This window comes from Harpia harpyja, chromosome W (genome assembly GCF_026419915.1).
Source record: "Harpia harpyja isolate bHarHar1 chromosome W, bHarHar1 primary haplotype, whole genome shotgun sequence".
Classification (NCBI taxonomy): Eukaryota; Metazoa; Chordata; class Aves; order Accipitriformes; family Accipitridae; genus Harpia; species Harpia harpyja.
The window spans coordinates 36,261,905-36,275,927 of NC_068968.1; the positions used below are offsets into that span (position 1 = coordinate 36,261,905).

Genomic DNA, 14,023 nt, shown 5'->3' on the forward strand with positions numbered 1-14,023 from the left:
TCCTCCATCCTTTTTTTTCATCCTGTCACCTCTACAGTATGTTCTTGGAGAAACTGTGAGACTGCATCAAGTAGTTTCTTTTTTTCCAGATTGAACTCAAACAATTATATCTTTATCCAATGCAGCATTTCCAACATTTGTGCAATTTCAGTCCCTAGAGATGAGGTACATCATTAGCATTTGTCCTCAACAAACTGAAAGGCTGCCCAGTGGTATTTCTATTTCCTTGGTCTACTATGAGAAATTTTCTTTTAAGAAACCATCGGCATTCCTTCCTAGATACATAATGCTAAATCAGCAATCAAGAGTACTGCTCTCTACCACAGATCATTAAAGCACTAAGAAAGCCCAGAGGCCTCCTCAAACTCCATCCCATTTCCAACTGTGCAAATAAGTTACAATGATAAATGCTTCCATACTTCTCCAGCTGGCTAGAAAATTCTTCCTGACAGGACCATAGTATAATAAGGAATATTTTTGCCTTGGTGACTAGCAGTTTAGATGACTGCAGCTCTGCTGGACACAGAGCATGGCTCCCATACAAAAGTTGACATTAGTGCAATGTGTCTCAGAAGGAGCAAGAGCTGCCACACATCACATCTATGTTGTGAGAACTTTTCTGCCTTCCCATTCAAGTCTTCACAAAAGTTTATATCCCTAGTCCTATTCCTCAAACCTTTTAATGAATTGGGAGTGGCTCGCTTTCCAGACTGTCTCATTGTCTACATTTCCCCAGTCAGATTTGCTGAAAAAAGCACATCAAATGGAAAGAAAGTTGTTATGGAGGTTTTGGCCCCATTAGGGTATCTCCTGTGTTTCATTACTGGTGTTGTCAGTGCCTTGCAGACAAAACACACATGCACACACATCTATCTCCCTGCTACACTGAACAAAGAACTTACCCTTTGCCAACCAGTGCAGAGGGCAGACTTCTACCCTCTGAACAGTTACGAATCAGGCTTTTGTTTTCCATTTGAAGGAATCCTTTGTTAGCTTTCTGTTCTGTTTTTATGCCACAGTTCTTCCATACTTCAAAATGAAAAAATCTAAAAGTCCTCCAACTAGGTATCCAAACAAAACAAGCTTGTGTAAACCCAGTGGTCTTAACACAGTTAACTCTTGGCTCTAGCCTTTCATGTCTTGCAGTTGACTCATAGCAAGTGGGAAATAAAGACATTCTAGTATTCACAGTTCACCTCTGGTGGTGACTGGTATGTGGAAAAAGTACAAAGCTTAATTCAGTCAGTCTCTTTGTACCCCCTGCTCCTTAAAAAATAATTGTTTTCTGTGCCTGTGGTAGAGAGAGAAAAAGTAAGTGTGTGTATTGAAATATGGTGGTGTTCAGCTGCTTCTTATCCTATACTATCAGAACGCTAGCGTGAAAACAAAGAAACCTGAAAGGCCCTTTAATGTTTTGCCATTTTGCAAAAGCAAATTATTCGTGAAAGAGCAAATATTCATACGTTCACGTCAGAAATTCCTTCCCCAAGCAAGCTTCAGAGATATACTGACTTGTCAGTCACATTTGGCTGACACCAACTCACAGCTCTGGGGTACTAATATTAAGCAATAAATGTATTTTGCAAAATCTAGGTCTGAAATACACTAGAGCTTTCACAAAGCCCTTTCTTAGGGTAAAGTGATGTATGTGGACACAACACTTTTCAAAATGATATTTCAAGACTTGTTTTATTTGGATTTTATTTTTCTTACAGTTTAGTTGTCTTACAGTTAGTATACTGAGTGTTGTTGGGTGTATATGCTTTAGCATCATGTTATGAAAACTGGGGTAGGAGTATTGTTATTCACTAACATGAAAATTTCTTTAGTTTTGAGGCATTTGATTTTTAAAGTATTAATCATGAGGGCATCAGAATAAAGTCATTCAAGTGCAAGTAGCATGCAGGGATGCCTTGGCAGCAAATGGTTTGGGTTTTTTTCTATAGGCAAAGGTTCCAGAGGCTGCTGTACATTGCTACTACCTGAGACACTTTTCTCAGACATACAAGAGCTTTTAATGCACATGTACACAATTAATAGCAGCAATACCAGCTGTTTTTACTGAAACTAGGGAAAACCTCATCGCTTTACCATTACTCATCCGAGTTTAATTCTAAACAGTTTGCTGGTAAAATGTCTTAAAGTGCAAAAGGTATATTTTACACATGTGCACTTTTCTATCAATTCTGGAAAGAAGAGTCACTGTGTAGTTTCTGGTTCATTGACAGTAGGTTCTCCAGGCAATACCTGGCCTTTTCTGCATATTTTGTTCTTAATGTTGGCATCCCCTAAAATGACTTCAGCAAGAAAACTTGTTAATTATAGGTGATGTGGATTCCTTTGCAACCATTTGGTGGATTACACTGTCACTGCCTTGAGCCTCACATGTTCTTTAAAAACTGCATTACAGGGAACATATGCTTTGTTGTTTAGAAAGTACTAAACATGATTACATTGTATATACTGCAACAGAAGAAAATACAGGCATGGAAAGTGCTGGTTGGTGTGGGGATGAGGATTAATTGTTCAAATGATTACAGTTAAGTCCAAAGGGGAACAGCATGCCCTTTTTAAAAACAATTGGCCACTGAATTTGGCAGCATATGTTTCTGAGTATTTTTGAGACATACCACGATCTCTTCTAAAAGACACTCAATACAGGGGGCCATTGAGGAACAGCTAAATAGAAAGAGAATAGAAGCCACAAGATTGGGGCTGGTTTGTCTTCCGCAAAAGTCACAGCTTGTTTAAATCTTGCTCTTTAAATTTAAATCAGCTGCTGCCATTCAAACTGCATAACTGAATTCTTTTTAACCATGGGGTGGCAAGTTTCCAGGCCACTAGGTTCCTACGCTTACATAGCACTGACATTAATAATACCTTTGTTCAGCAACAAAAGGAAATATTTTCAATACCATATTTTTCCTATAATGAAACCTTCAATAATCAGTAAATTTTAATAATACCCTCCTCTGCAGAAAACTCTTAGACCAAAACTGAGGTATTCTCATCTGATCTCACTTGCAAGATCACTTCATAAAAATTCTTGATTATCAGAAGTAGAGGAAACCTTTTCTTTATAGGAGGTGTCCTGGTTTCAGCTGGGATAGAGTTAATTGTCTTCCTAGTAGCTGGTACAGTGCTATGTTTTGAGTTCAGTATGCAAAGAATGTTGATAACACTGATGTTTTCAGTTGTTGCTCAGTAGTGTTTAGACTAATGTCAAGGATTTTTCAGCTTCTCATGCCCAGCCAGCAAGAAGGCTGGAGGGGCACAAGAAGTTGGCACAGGACACAGCCAGGGCACCTGACCCAAAGTGGCCAAAGGAATATTCCATACCATGTGACATCATGTCTAGTATATAAACTGGGGGGAGTGGGGGTGGGGGGATTGCCTCTCGGGGACTAACTGGGTGTCGGTGGGCGGGCAATTGCACTGTGCATCACTTGCATATTCCAATCCTTTTATTATTACAATTGTCATTGTATTATTGTTATTATTATCATTATTAGTTTCTTCCTTTCTGTTCTATTAAACTGTTCTTATCTCAATCCACGAGTTTTACCTTTTTCCTTCTGATTCTCTCCCCCATCCCACTGAGGGGGGGGAGGAGTGAGTGAGTGAGCAGCTGCATGGTGCTTAGTTGCTGTCTGGGGTTAAACCATGGCAGGAGATCATTTGAATTTCTGGACCAGTCCATCTTATATCTTTGTTGCAGTTTACACATTAGACTCCAATAACAAAAACAACATTTTAGGGGTAAAAAGAAAAGGATAGGGTCAACTTTCGTGCTGAGTCTGTGTTTCAAATAGCTGTGAAAATTACCCTATGGTGACATTATTAAATCCAGGATGATTAAAAAATAATCCTTTGGTTATGCTATGTCCACAGGATGAAGCAGTTCTTGGGAAAACTTTCTCCCAACTCTAACTTGCTATGTTTCATTTAATTTGTTGATTGCCTATGTCTTTTATTTTTCTGAATAGACACTCAGTACCCTTCTATCACCCATTCTTTGAACTGCAATTGCAATGTCGATATCTCAAGAAGGATTTGAGTACTTCTTTTGTTATATCCTGTCAGTATTAGCAATAGATATGGTGAGGAGCTCTGGGAATACTGGAGACACAACATTAAAAATACCCAACCAGTAAACAATTTTTTTTATCTCAAAGAGGAAAAAGTTACTGCTGATTTTATCAGCTCAGCAAGAAAGACTAACTGGGTTTATATACAAGAGTGTAAATGAATGCAAGGGACCTCCATCTAGTTCATCATGGAAGATGTTCAAAGATAAATGTGGAAAAAGAATGAAGTGCAATATATATGAGATCTAGAATGACACATGCCTTTCTTTGAGGACTGAAACTAGTAAAGAATTAATCAGAGAGATCTGCAGGGTAGGCAGGTATTGGATTTTAAAATTCAGAACTTTAAGTTCAATTTTAGTGGAAAATTAGCATCCATAATTAAAAGTTTTAAATAATTGTCAATAGTAGAAGTGTGAATAAAGACAAATGGATGAAGACAAATTTAGGATCCAGCTAAATGTCTCAGATTATGGGTTTTGTACTGAACCAAAAAGAAAGAGAGGAGCTGTGTAAGACAGACTAGAGGAAGAACACTTAGGATTTTGCTTCCTGTAGATAGGTTTGCCCCAGCTACTGTGGCGAGGATGTGTTGTGTTAAAGTGTAATGAAGTTTGGCAGAAAATAAACCCCCTTGCATTCCAGCTTGTCCTCAGATATCAGAGGGGCTGGGGGCGGCTAGGCTTAGATTCTGAATGATGTCCAATTCAGCACTATAAGTCCGGTCACATTCAATATGTTGAACTCTCACGATTACAAATGCACTAATAATGCACTGTACTATCAATTTAGCCGCATTCAACACAATTGCCAGACTTAGGGAGTTTGATCGCATTCAACAAACTATCACGGCTAGATTAATGAACAGTACAGTTTATTAAAGCAACAGGAGTACAGGTTCTTTTGGATTGCCGGTGATAAATACACTGTCTGCAAAGCACGTGCAAATAATAATACAGTCGACTACAAGCACACTAAATTATGGAAAAACTCTATAGAGATTTCTAAGTTTCCCAGGGAAGCACTCAGTATAACCGAGGGTTCGAATCTCACCCAATAGGCATCCCTATGCGGGGGAAGAGAGGTTCAGCCCGTCAGCTGATCCCAGAAGTCAGCAATGTCCTCCTGACTTGTCTATGATGGTGTCTTCCCTAGCATTCCTCCTCTCTTAAGCCCTTTTATATTTTCTTATTTTTAGGTGGAGCTTGAGTGACTCTAGTCATACATACCTTTATTATGATTGGTGTAAAATCTCCTCGCTTTACTTTTAAAGGTATATATTAGAGAAAATTCAGAGCGCATGCTCAGTGAGGGGTGGTCGCACTTTGGAGGCAGGTAGCTTTTGGGATGGAGGTGTGTTTTGGTATTATAATGAGATTATAATGAGGAAAGTTCACCCAGAGAACATGATTTAGCATGTCACTACTCCAGAACTGGGCACTTATGATATAAATCAGAAGTAAAGCCATAGCGTTGACAGAACCCCATTGTTTCACCTCCTTGCTTCAGTGGATTCAATGCAGGGACCTTCCATTCTTGTTCCAGTAGTTCCAGTTCCCTCTCCCTGAGGTGATATCGCAGAGCCTGGCCACGGTGTCTCCACTCCGCTCCACCCTCCATGTTGTTTCTCTTAGAGTCCGCACACCAAGCTCCCCTGGTGTTGCTAACATCTAAGGTTGCAGGTTATGTTGCTTAGGGAATTATTATGGAACAGTTTTCTTGCATATCCACTGCATTCCACCCTGGAGGTTTACCTTCCCTTAAGAGGGGAACATATCAATAAGTCACCTCCAGCAATCATTCCACAGGATGAATGGGTCTTTTCCTAGCCTTATAAAAACCAGGCCCAGCTCAATCTTAGTATAACACCACTTATTACACTGAGTTTCAGCTGGAATAAATTGAATTGTGTGATGAACACTCAGTCTCCTCTACTGCCCTTACCCTAATCAGAGAACCCTTTTCAGACCTACATGACTGATGGACAAGGAAAGTCTGTATATGTGGCACCATGTTCATTCATGCTCTTGCATTAGAATTTCTACCTGTTTAGAGTGAGGTTTCTGAAGATTTACTGCAAATTCAATAGGAAAACACACAGCTTTTAAGAAGACAACTATTAGCATCAGCCACACAGCTGGCTGACCAGTGCAGTATGTGGAACTCAGCAGCCTGACATGTCTTTAGGTGATGACGGAGCATTTCATGCTTATATGTATATAAGCATGTATATAAGCATGGTCATAAAAATTATCAGATTATTCTAAGCATCTTGTTAAACTATTTTAATCTATAAGAACCTGTAATAGTCAACTAACAATTCATGAGACCATAATTTACTAGTCCATGACAAGCTAAGTGTATCCTTGATATGAAGTTTGACATGATATCAATCTGACAAATATCAAAATCAATTAACCATCTGGACTGGCTCTATAATCCTTAAAAAGATCCTATTCTGTATGTATTTCTTTCTGAATAAGGAAAAGTACACCTGAACTTTTTGGTAACTATTTTGATTGTTTCATCCTTTCACTCAACACCACTGAAAGGGAAATCCAGGTTCTTTGATTTGAGAGTGCATAAGCAGAGCAACATAAAAATACTTGGATTGTTAAGTATATAAAACATATGCATACAGATAGCCTCAGAGTCAGTATCTTTCTACTTTTTTTTCTTAACAGTTCTTTTGATCAGTGCTGTTCTCAGCACTGGTAAGACCACACCTGGAGTCCAGTTTGGGGCTCCCCAGTACAAGAGAGACATGCACATACTGGAGAGAGTCCAGTGAAGGGCCACTAAGATGGTTAAGGGACTGGAACATCTCTCATATGAGGCAAAGCTGAGAGAGCTGACACTGTTCAGCCTAGAGAAGAGAAGGCTTGGGGGGATCTCATCAATGTATATAAATATCTGAAGGGAGGGTGTAAAGAAGACAGAGCCAGGATCTTTTCAGTGGTGCCCAGCGACAGGACAAGAGGCAATTGGCACAAAGTGAAACACAGGAGGTTCCATGTGAACATCAGGAAACACTTTTTCACTGTGAGGATGACTGAGCACTGGAACAGGTTGCCCAGAGAGGTTGTGGAGTCTCCATCCTTGGAGATATTCAAAAGCTGTCTGGACATGGTCCTGGGCAACCTGCTCTAGGTGGCCCTGCTTGAGGAGAGGGGTTGGACAAGATGGCCTCTAGAGGCCCCTTCCAACCTCTGTGATTCTGTGATTCGTCTATAGCTTTTTGATTCATTTATAGAATCATTTGTAGAAATTCAATTAATACATTTAAAAATTCCAATTTAAACCTTACTTGATAAAATTCAAATCCTTCCCAAAGAAGTTTAGGGAAGTGTTCATTCCAAATACTAGTCCTTTTTCTGGGAAATAATCTTACTAGGTTTTCCTGCACCTCCAGGGATGGAAATATGAAAGCTTACAGTTTCAGCCATAGCATGTTTTAGGTAGAGGTGTTTTCATATATCCAAGAACAAGACATAAGGGATTTTTGGTTTTTTCCTCCCAAAATGACTTAAAAGAATGATGCAAGGTTAAAATAGAAATCTATCAGCATTTTAAAATACCAAAACATAACATATAAATACCTTTAAACACAAAATAATATTGGAAATATGGAAAATAATATGGGACTAATTGCAGTAAAAATAAGCAGTAACTAGTGTTTCTATGTATGTGAATGGAAGCCCAATGAATATAGAAATTAAAATATAATTGCATGGTACTTATATAATACCATATAATTTAGCTGCCATAATGGCAATTAGGAATATTGCTGCTTTGACTGACAGTGTGTTTAAAAAGTAATAAATACATTAGTTATCAGCGAAACACTGTATGACAATTTGACTAACTCTCTTGGAAATAACCTGCATAATGACTTAAATTGGACATACTCACATGCAAACTTTGGGTAATAACTAGGTAGATAATTTCTACCCTTTCAGTAAATGATGTGTCAAATTATGTGTCCTGTATCTGTCATGTTTTTGTGAAATTTGTTGTATTCAAACAACTGATTTAACAGTGATATGAAACAGGCCAACTCTGGTGGCATAATTCTATATTTAGAACTGCATCAGAAGAAAATCTCATCCAATTATCAGTTAAAATCCATCCTAATTTTAAATATATATGAATATTTTATTTTAATGTTATCAACACTAATAAATATGAGTAATACAGGCATTCATAGAGAATGGAAAATGGTTACACAAATGAGAGAGCAAAAAATCAACTGTGGGCTGAATCCTGTAAGTGTTCCGTGCATTCAGGTCCTACTGAGGAGAGTTGTGGATATATAGACCCATCCAATACTTGGCCCCATGCCTCTGACCAGTTTTCAGCAAGAATGGCATTTTATCGTCATTCTATGTGAACATTTTAACCAGAACTTGGCACATATTCACATTGCTACAAAAGTATCCTGCTTTCCCAATGTTTTCCCACTGAACTTCATAACCTTTTGAGAATAAAGAAAGATTGAAATGTGCTTAGAAAATAACAGTAAAGAATCAAGTGAGTATAAAATGTATTTTTAAGATTGATTAGAGTATTTTGTAGTCAAACACTAGATTTCTCTCAATTTAATGGAAAAGTATTATAAATCCATTGGATTTTCTACTGTACAGATAATTTTTTAAGAAAAATATTTAAGTATAGCTGTCACCAGTGGAATAAAAAGCAAATTAAAATGGTGATAAATGTAGTAGTTCTCATTCTGCTTTGTGTGAGAGAGGGAGATCTTTGTGTGTGTGTGTATATCTATCTATCTATCTATCTATCTATCTATCTATCTATCTATCTATCTTTAAAGCTGAGCTGTGCCATTTTAGTAGAGGTAAGTAAGTGTATCTATCTCCCATCAATAGCTTTGGGGTACCAGGCAACATGCTGTGAGCACTGAATAGAAGTGCAAGTTCTCTTGTGTCTTTCCAAAATCTCATTAATAAATTCCAGTTTTAGGCAATGAAAACTCCCACCAGTCCACCTTCCCCTTCCCCCACCTGATCAGCATCAAATTGCAGCCTCTGAACTGGGCCCCCCTACTAGAAATTACTGTAATCCAGGCCTGAGCTCTAACCTCTTCACCCAAGACCTAAGTAATTATGGTAATGTTGTTAGATGAAATCATCAGATGCCATTAGTCTTTCAGTTTTACCCAAACTCAATCCTGTCAAGTGTTTGAATAGAGTGATATCTTGGTCATTTGAGGTTTGAGACCAGCGTCTCAGTTGCATCTGATTGCCTCACAATGAATCACATATACTGAGTTGCTCATATTGTCTCAGTCACTTAATCCTTTTATTTTCTTAAAACCCCTTTTCAGTATTTCAATTCAAAACCAAAAATAAATGTTGCAGAACTTTTCCAACTTAAAGTTGTTTGTATTTACATCATGCTTTTAAAGCAAAGGATATTCTGTATTTTATGCACCTTTCCCAAGACACCTGCATTCTCTTAAGCCTTAGTAGCAATTATGACAAATGATGACATGTAAAGAATCTCCATTAAAAAAAAAAACCCACAAAAACTGGCAAATGTATTTGAAAGACGTGCTGAAAAACCATTATAAGTAATGTTATGCAAAGGACTGGCTAATTAGTATATCTTTCAAGAGTCTGGAGACTTGGAGGCTTAGCTCCACTAAAATGGTGCACTTAAAATAATGTCATGATTTATTTTAGGTTATTTGATCATTCCATGGAAGGATTTAAAAACTGGGAGTTTATGACTACTCACTCCTGGAATGAAAAAGCAGCAGGTGACTGGATCTTGGAAATCTGTGACACTCCATCTCAGCTGAGAAATTTCAAGACTCCAGGTATGACTTTAACCTTTATTTGGGATCAGTGGATTCAGAAGAATACTTGCAGTTGCTAACACTGCTTTGACTCTTTTACACCTTTGATTTATACCTGTGAGATCTCATTGGTTTTAATGTGATTGGCAGAGCCGTGAAGACCTATGCATTATTCTAAATTTCAGTTATCAAAGCAGACTTCATTTTTATGTTGCTGATATTTTCCATTTAAGACATGATTCTCTTTTATCCTGAACTTACTTCTGGTTTCTGTGGAGAAGTTCACCTTCTCGGGGTAAACTCCCCTCTTTCTTGCATTCAAAGTTGTTGCCTTGAAATATAAAAAGATAGTTTTGCCATTTATAGTTAGATCATACCAAATGTGAATTCTTCAAGCAGAGGAAGATGCCTGTACCATCTGGCAGGTTACCAAGAGTCAGTGCTTTAAACAAACAAAATCTTTAGTAGGTGGAAATTGCATGTGCCACATTTGAAAGAAGATATAATATTTCCATATACAGACATCTGTTTTCCTGGATGTTGAATATAGTTTTATCTGACAGGTCTTCAACATACATTAGAGCAGCCCAAAATTATTCTACTGTATTAATTTTGCCACTGACTCATGGCTGATATAGGGCCTAAGAATTTATTTCCATATTGTTTTTGCTTTGTATTTTTTTATCCTACCCATAAGGAAAACAGTGTTTACATAACTAAAAGATCCCTTTATACAGAAGAAAGAAATTGCATTGTGCTCCCATGCATATAGGTAAAGTGCCCAGGCCTCACATTTCTTTACTTAAGAACTAGAATTTTTAAGGCTACAGACATTCTTCTGTTTTTAATTCCCATTGCACAGTTCAGTTTCATTCACAAATTTCAGAATGAGCACTTCAAAAGAAATGGAGATTGAGGCTTTCAAAGAGACTCATGGGAGTAGGTGCTTACTTCTATTTGCTGGTTATGAGATCCCTGTAGACCTACTGAAACTTTCAGCCTTGAGACCCATTTTGAAATAGATATAGTATACAAAGACAAAAATATATGCATGAATACTGAATATACTCCTTCTCATGGGGCCTCATGTCAAAATAGGTGAAAACCCTTTAATAAAAAAACCCTCATGGGGCTACATCTAGCTGGCGACCAGTCACCAGCGGTGTTCCTCAGGGCTCAGTCCTAGGGCTGGTTCTGTCAAATATATTTATCAGTGATCTGGATGCAGGAGTTGAATGCACCATTAGCAAGTTTGCTGACGATACCAAATTGGGAGGTGCTGTTGACTCTCTTGAGGGACAAGAGGCCTTGCAGAGGGATCTGGATAGATTGGAGCACTGGGCAATCATCAGTGACATGAAATATAACAAGTCCAAGTGTCAGATTCTGCACCTGGGACGGAGTAACACCAGACACAAGTATAAATTGGGAAAGGAGTGGCTGGAGAGCAGCCCTGCAGAAAGGGATCTAGGGGTGCTGGTTGACAGCAGGCTCAATAGGAGTCAGCAGTGTGCTCTGGCAGCCAAGAGGGCAAACTGCATTCTGGGGTGCATTCAACACAGTATAACCAACCAGTCAAATTAGAGCTGAATGCTACTAATGTATTGGAAATTACTTATCACTAAGGCTAAATTAACACTTACTCTTGATATCTTAGCCATGTGATGTTAATTGTACCAGCAAATGCAGAACAAAGTTTCCAGTACACTAAAAGGGGTATTCATTAAATATATTGGGAAAAGTAACCATAGGCTATGAGCATAACTATGCAGTTCTTTTTTGTATGTCCAGAGAATTTTCAGTGCTTTTGAATTTGATGAGACAGGTATTAAACAACAACTACATAGTTTAAATTTAATCAGATTACTTGAAAAAAAAAGACGAGACAAAAATCAATGATTTTCAACTCCGTCTTACACTTGTTATTCTTGAAGCAGCCAGAAGCTGCTCTGACTTTAAGGACAAGTTAGGGCAGCCCTTCATCCTTGTATGTATTGGCACCCAATGGTTCCTCTAAGAGGGATGAAGGATAGCCAGAGAGCAACACATTTCAGCTATTTTCCCTCTTTTCTCTGCCCTGGCATGCTCCCTATACTAAAGCCTGGAAAAGAACTAGCATGGAAGCATTTTGGAAACTGTTCAACTGGGCTATTCTCCAGACATCATTTACAGCCCTTTTATGTTGCCAGGACAGTCTAAAAGAGACAGGCTACATTTCCAGCTTTACACTTTAAAGCCTGTTGCTGCAAATTCTTTTTTATGAGTTCTCATATGGTCTTGTTGATTTATTGATTTCAATACTTTATATATACTCTTCTCTGTGCTACAGTGGATATTCTTATGGGACTGATTTCTTTTGCTCCATGAGGACTAAAACCTAAAGTTTCAACTCTGGAGGAAAAGCGGCAGTTAAGGCCAGGGAATATGGAGAAAGTAAACCTGCCCAGCTGAGGGTGGTGGAAGAAGCTAGTATGCTGAAAAATCCTGCTGGAGAATGTATACTTTACTTTCTTTTAACCTGAATGCCTGAATGTGAAACACAGGCGTAGAATGGTTGGGGTTTTGCAGACTTTGGGATTTCACAAGGTGCAATCTGGTTGTGAATTTGGGCCTTGGTTCATTGTATCATATTTAGTAATATGTCTCCCAGCTTTCTAGAGTGGTTCTTGCCTCATGATGGAAGTGGTCCAATGGCATTTCTGTTCAGAAAAATTTAAAAGTGCCTGCCTGTTCTTCACGGGGGGGGGGGGGGTAGGGGGGGGGATGTGAGGTGAGAGATGATATAGGGTTCTTTCTGGATCTCGATAACAAAGGCCCAACAACAAAAGGTTTAATGAAATGACTGTTTTAATAAGATGATAGAATAAAGAGAGGCATATAGATAGTGAGTAAACCTTACATGCCTTCAGATGCTGGTGTCGTGGTTTCAGCCCAGCCGGTAACAAAGGACCACGCAGCCGCTCGCTCACTCCTCCCGCCCCCCTCCGGTGGGATAGGGAGGAGAATCAGAAAGGAGAAAAGAAAAAAACCCAGAACCTCGTGGGCTGAGATAAGGACAATTTACTGGGACAACACAAAAAGAGAAGTTACAACAACAACGGTACTAATAAAAGAATATACAAGAGGAGTGATGCACAGTGCAACTGCTCACCACCCGGAACCCGACGCTCCGCCACTTCCCCCACTGAAAGCCGAGAGAGCTCCCCTCAGCCCGCTCCCCATTTATATACTGAGCATGATGTCACATGGTATGGAATAGCTCCTTGGCTAGTTTAGGTCAGCTGTCCTGGCTGTGCCCCTTCCCAGGTTCCTGTGAAAATTAACTCTATCCCAGCTGAACCCAGGACAGCTGGGTACCCCGCATTTGTGCAGCATTGGATGGACCCCAGATGGATTTTTCAGATGGCACGATGCACAGATCCTGTCTTTGGAGAGGTTCCTCCTCCCTCCCGTGCTGTGGTGCATTTTATTTTGTGTGACAAACAGAATCATATATCTTCTCCTGACAAGTTGGCATGTTTTCTCTGTCATAACATCCACCAGCGTGCAGCACAGGCCAGCATGGGACACTCCAGCAGATCCCCTTACAGGGGCTACTCATGCTAATCTATTGGCTTCTCAAGCCTTAAGTACAAGGCCCAATAGAGCAGACATGGCTTGCTCAAGATCATTAACTCCTTGAATATGTCTTCCGCAAGTCTCCCAATACACTGCCATATATTAATAGTGGATAAACTCAGCTGTTTGGGCATGTTAGGGTTAGTCTCCGCACTGAACAGAATGCGAAGTAAGCAAAAGGTCCTTAAACATGATTTATGGTGCCTTTCCAGTTTATCACCATAGCCTGCAGTTTATCACACTGATATCGCCATCACGCCTGTTTCTTGTTTCTATGTGTGCGTGTATTTGTTTAGCTATTAAAAGGTCTTGTAATTAAGAGCTTCAGTTTTCCTGTAATCAAAATGAGAACAAAGAGTCAATGTGTCATGATATCCTGACACTGGCAAGGTAATGCCACATCTGTTACCCATAAAGAAATGTAGGGTTCAGTTCATAAAAATAGTGCATGCGATTTCTGCATTTAATTCTGTAGAGTTTATGGAAGGGGATATGTGCTTGT

General features: G+C 39.1%; 1 protein-coding gene across 1 annotated transcript in view; it reads left to right on the forward strand.

Annotated features, from left to right (window-relative positions):
• Nucleotides 1-14,023, forward strand: part of LOC128136235 (proprotein convertase subtilisin/kexin type 5-like) — a 277,385-nt gene that overhangs the window by 245,771 nt on the left and 17,591 nt on the right. The window contains exon 13 of the mRNA XM_052775477.1: nt 9,788-9,924. Within this exon, the coding sequence (XP_052631437.1) occupies nt 9,788-9,924 (137 nt within the window). The remainder of the gene's footprint in view (nt 1-9,787; nt 9,925-14,023) is intronic.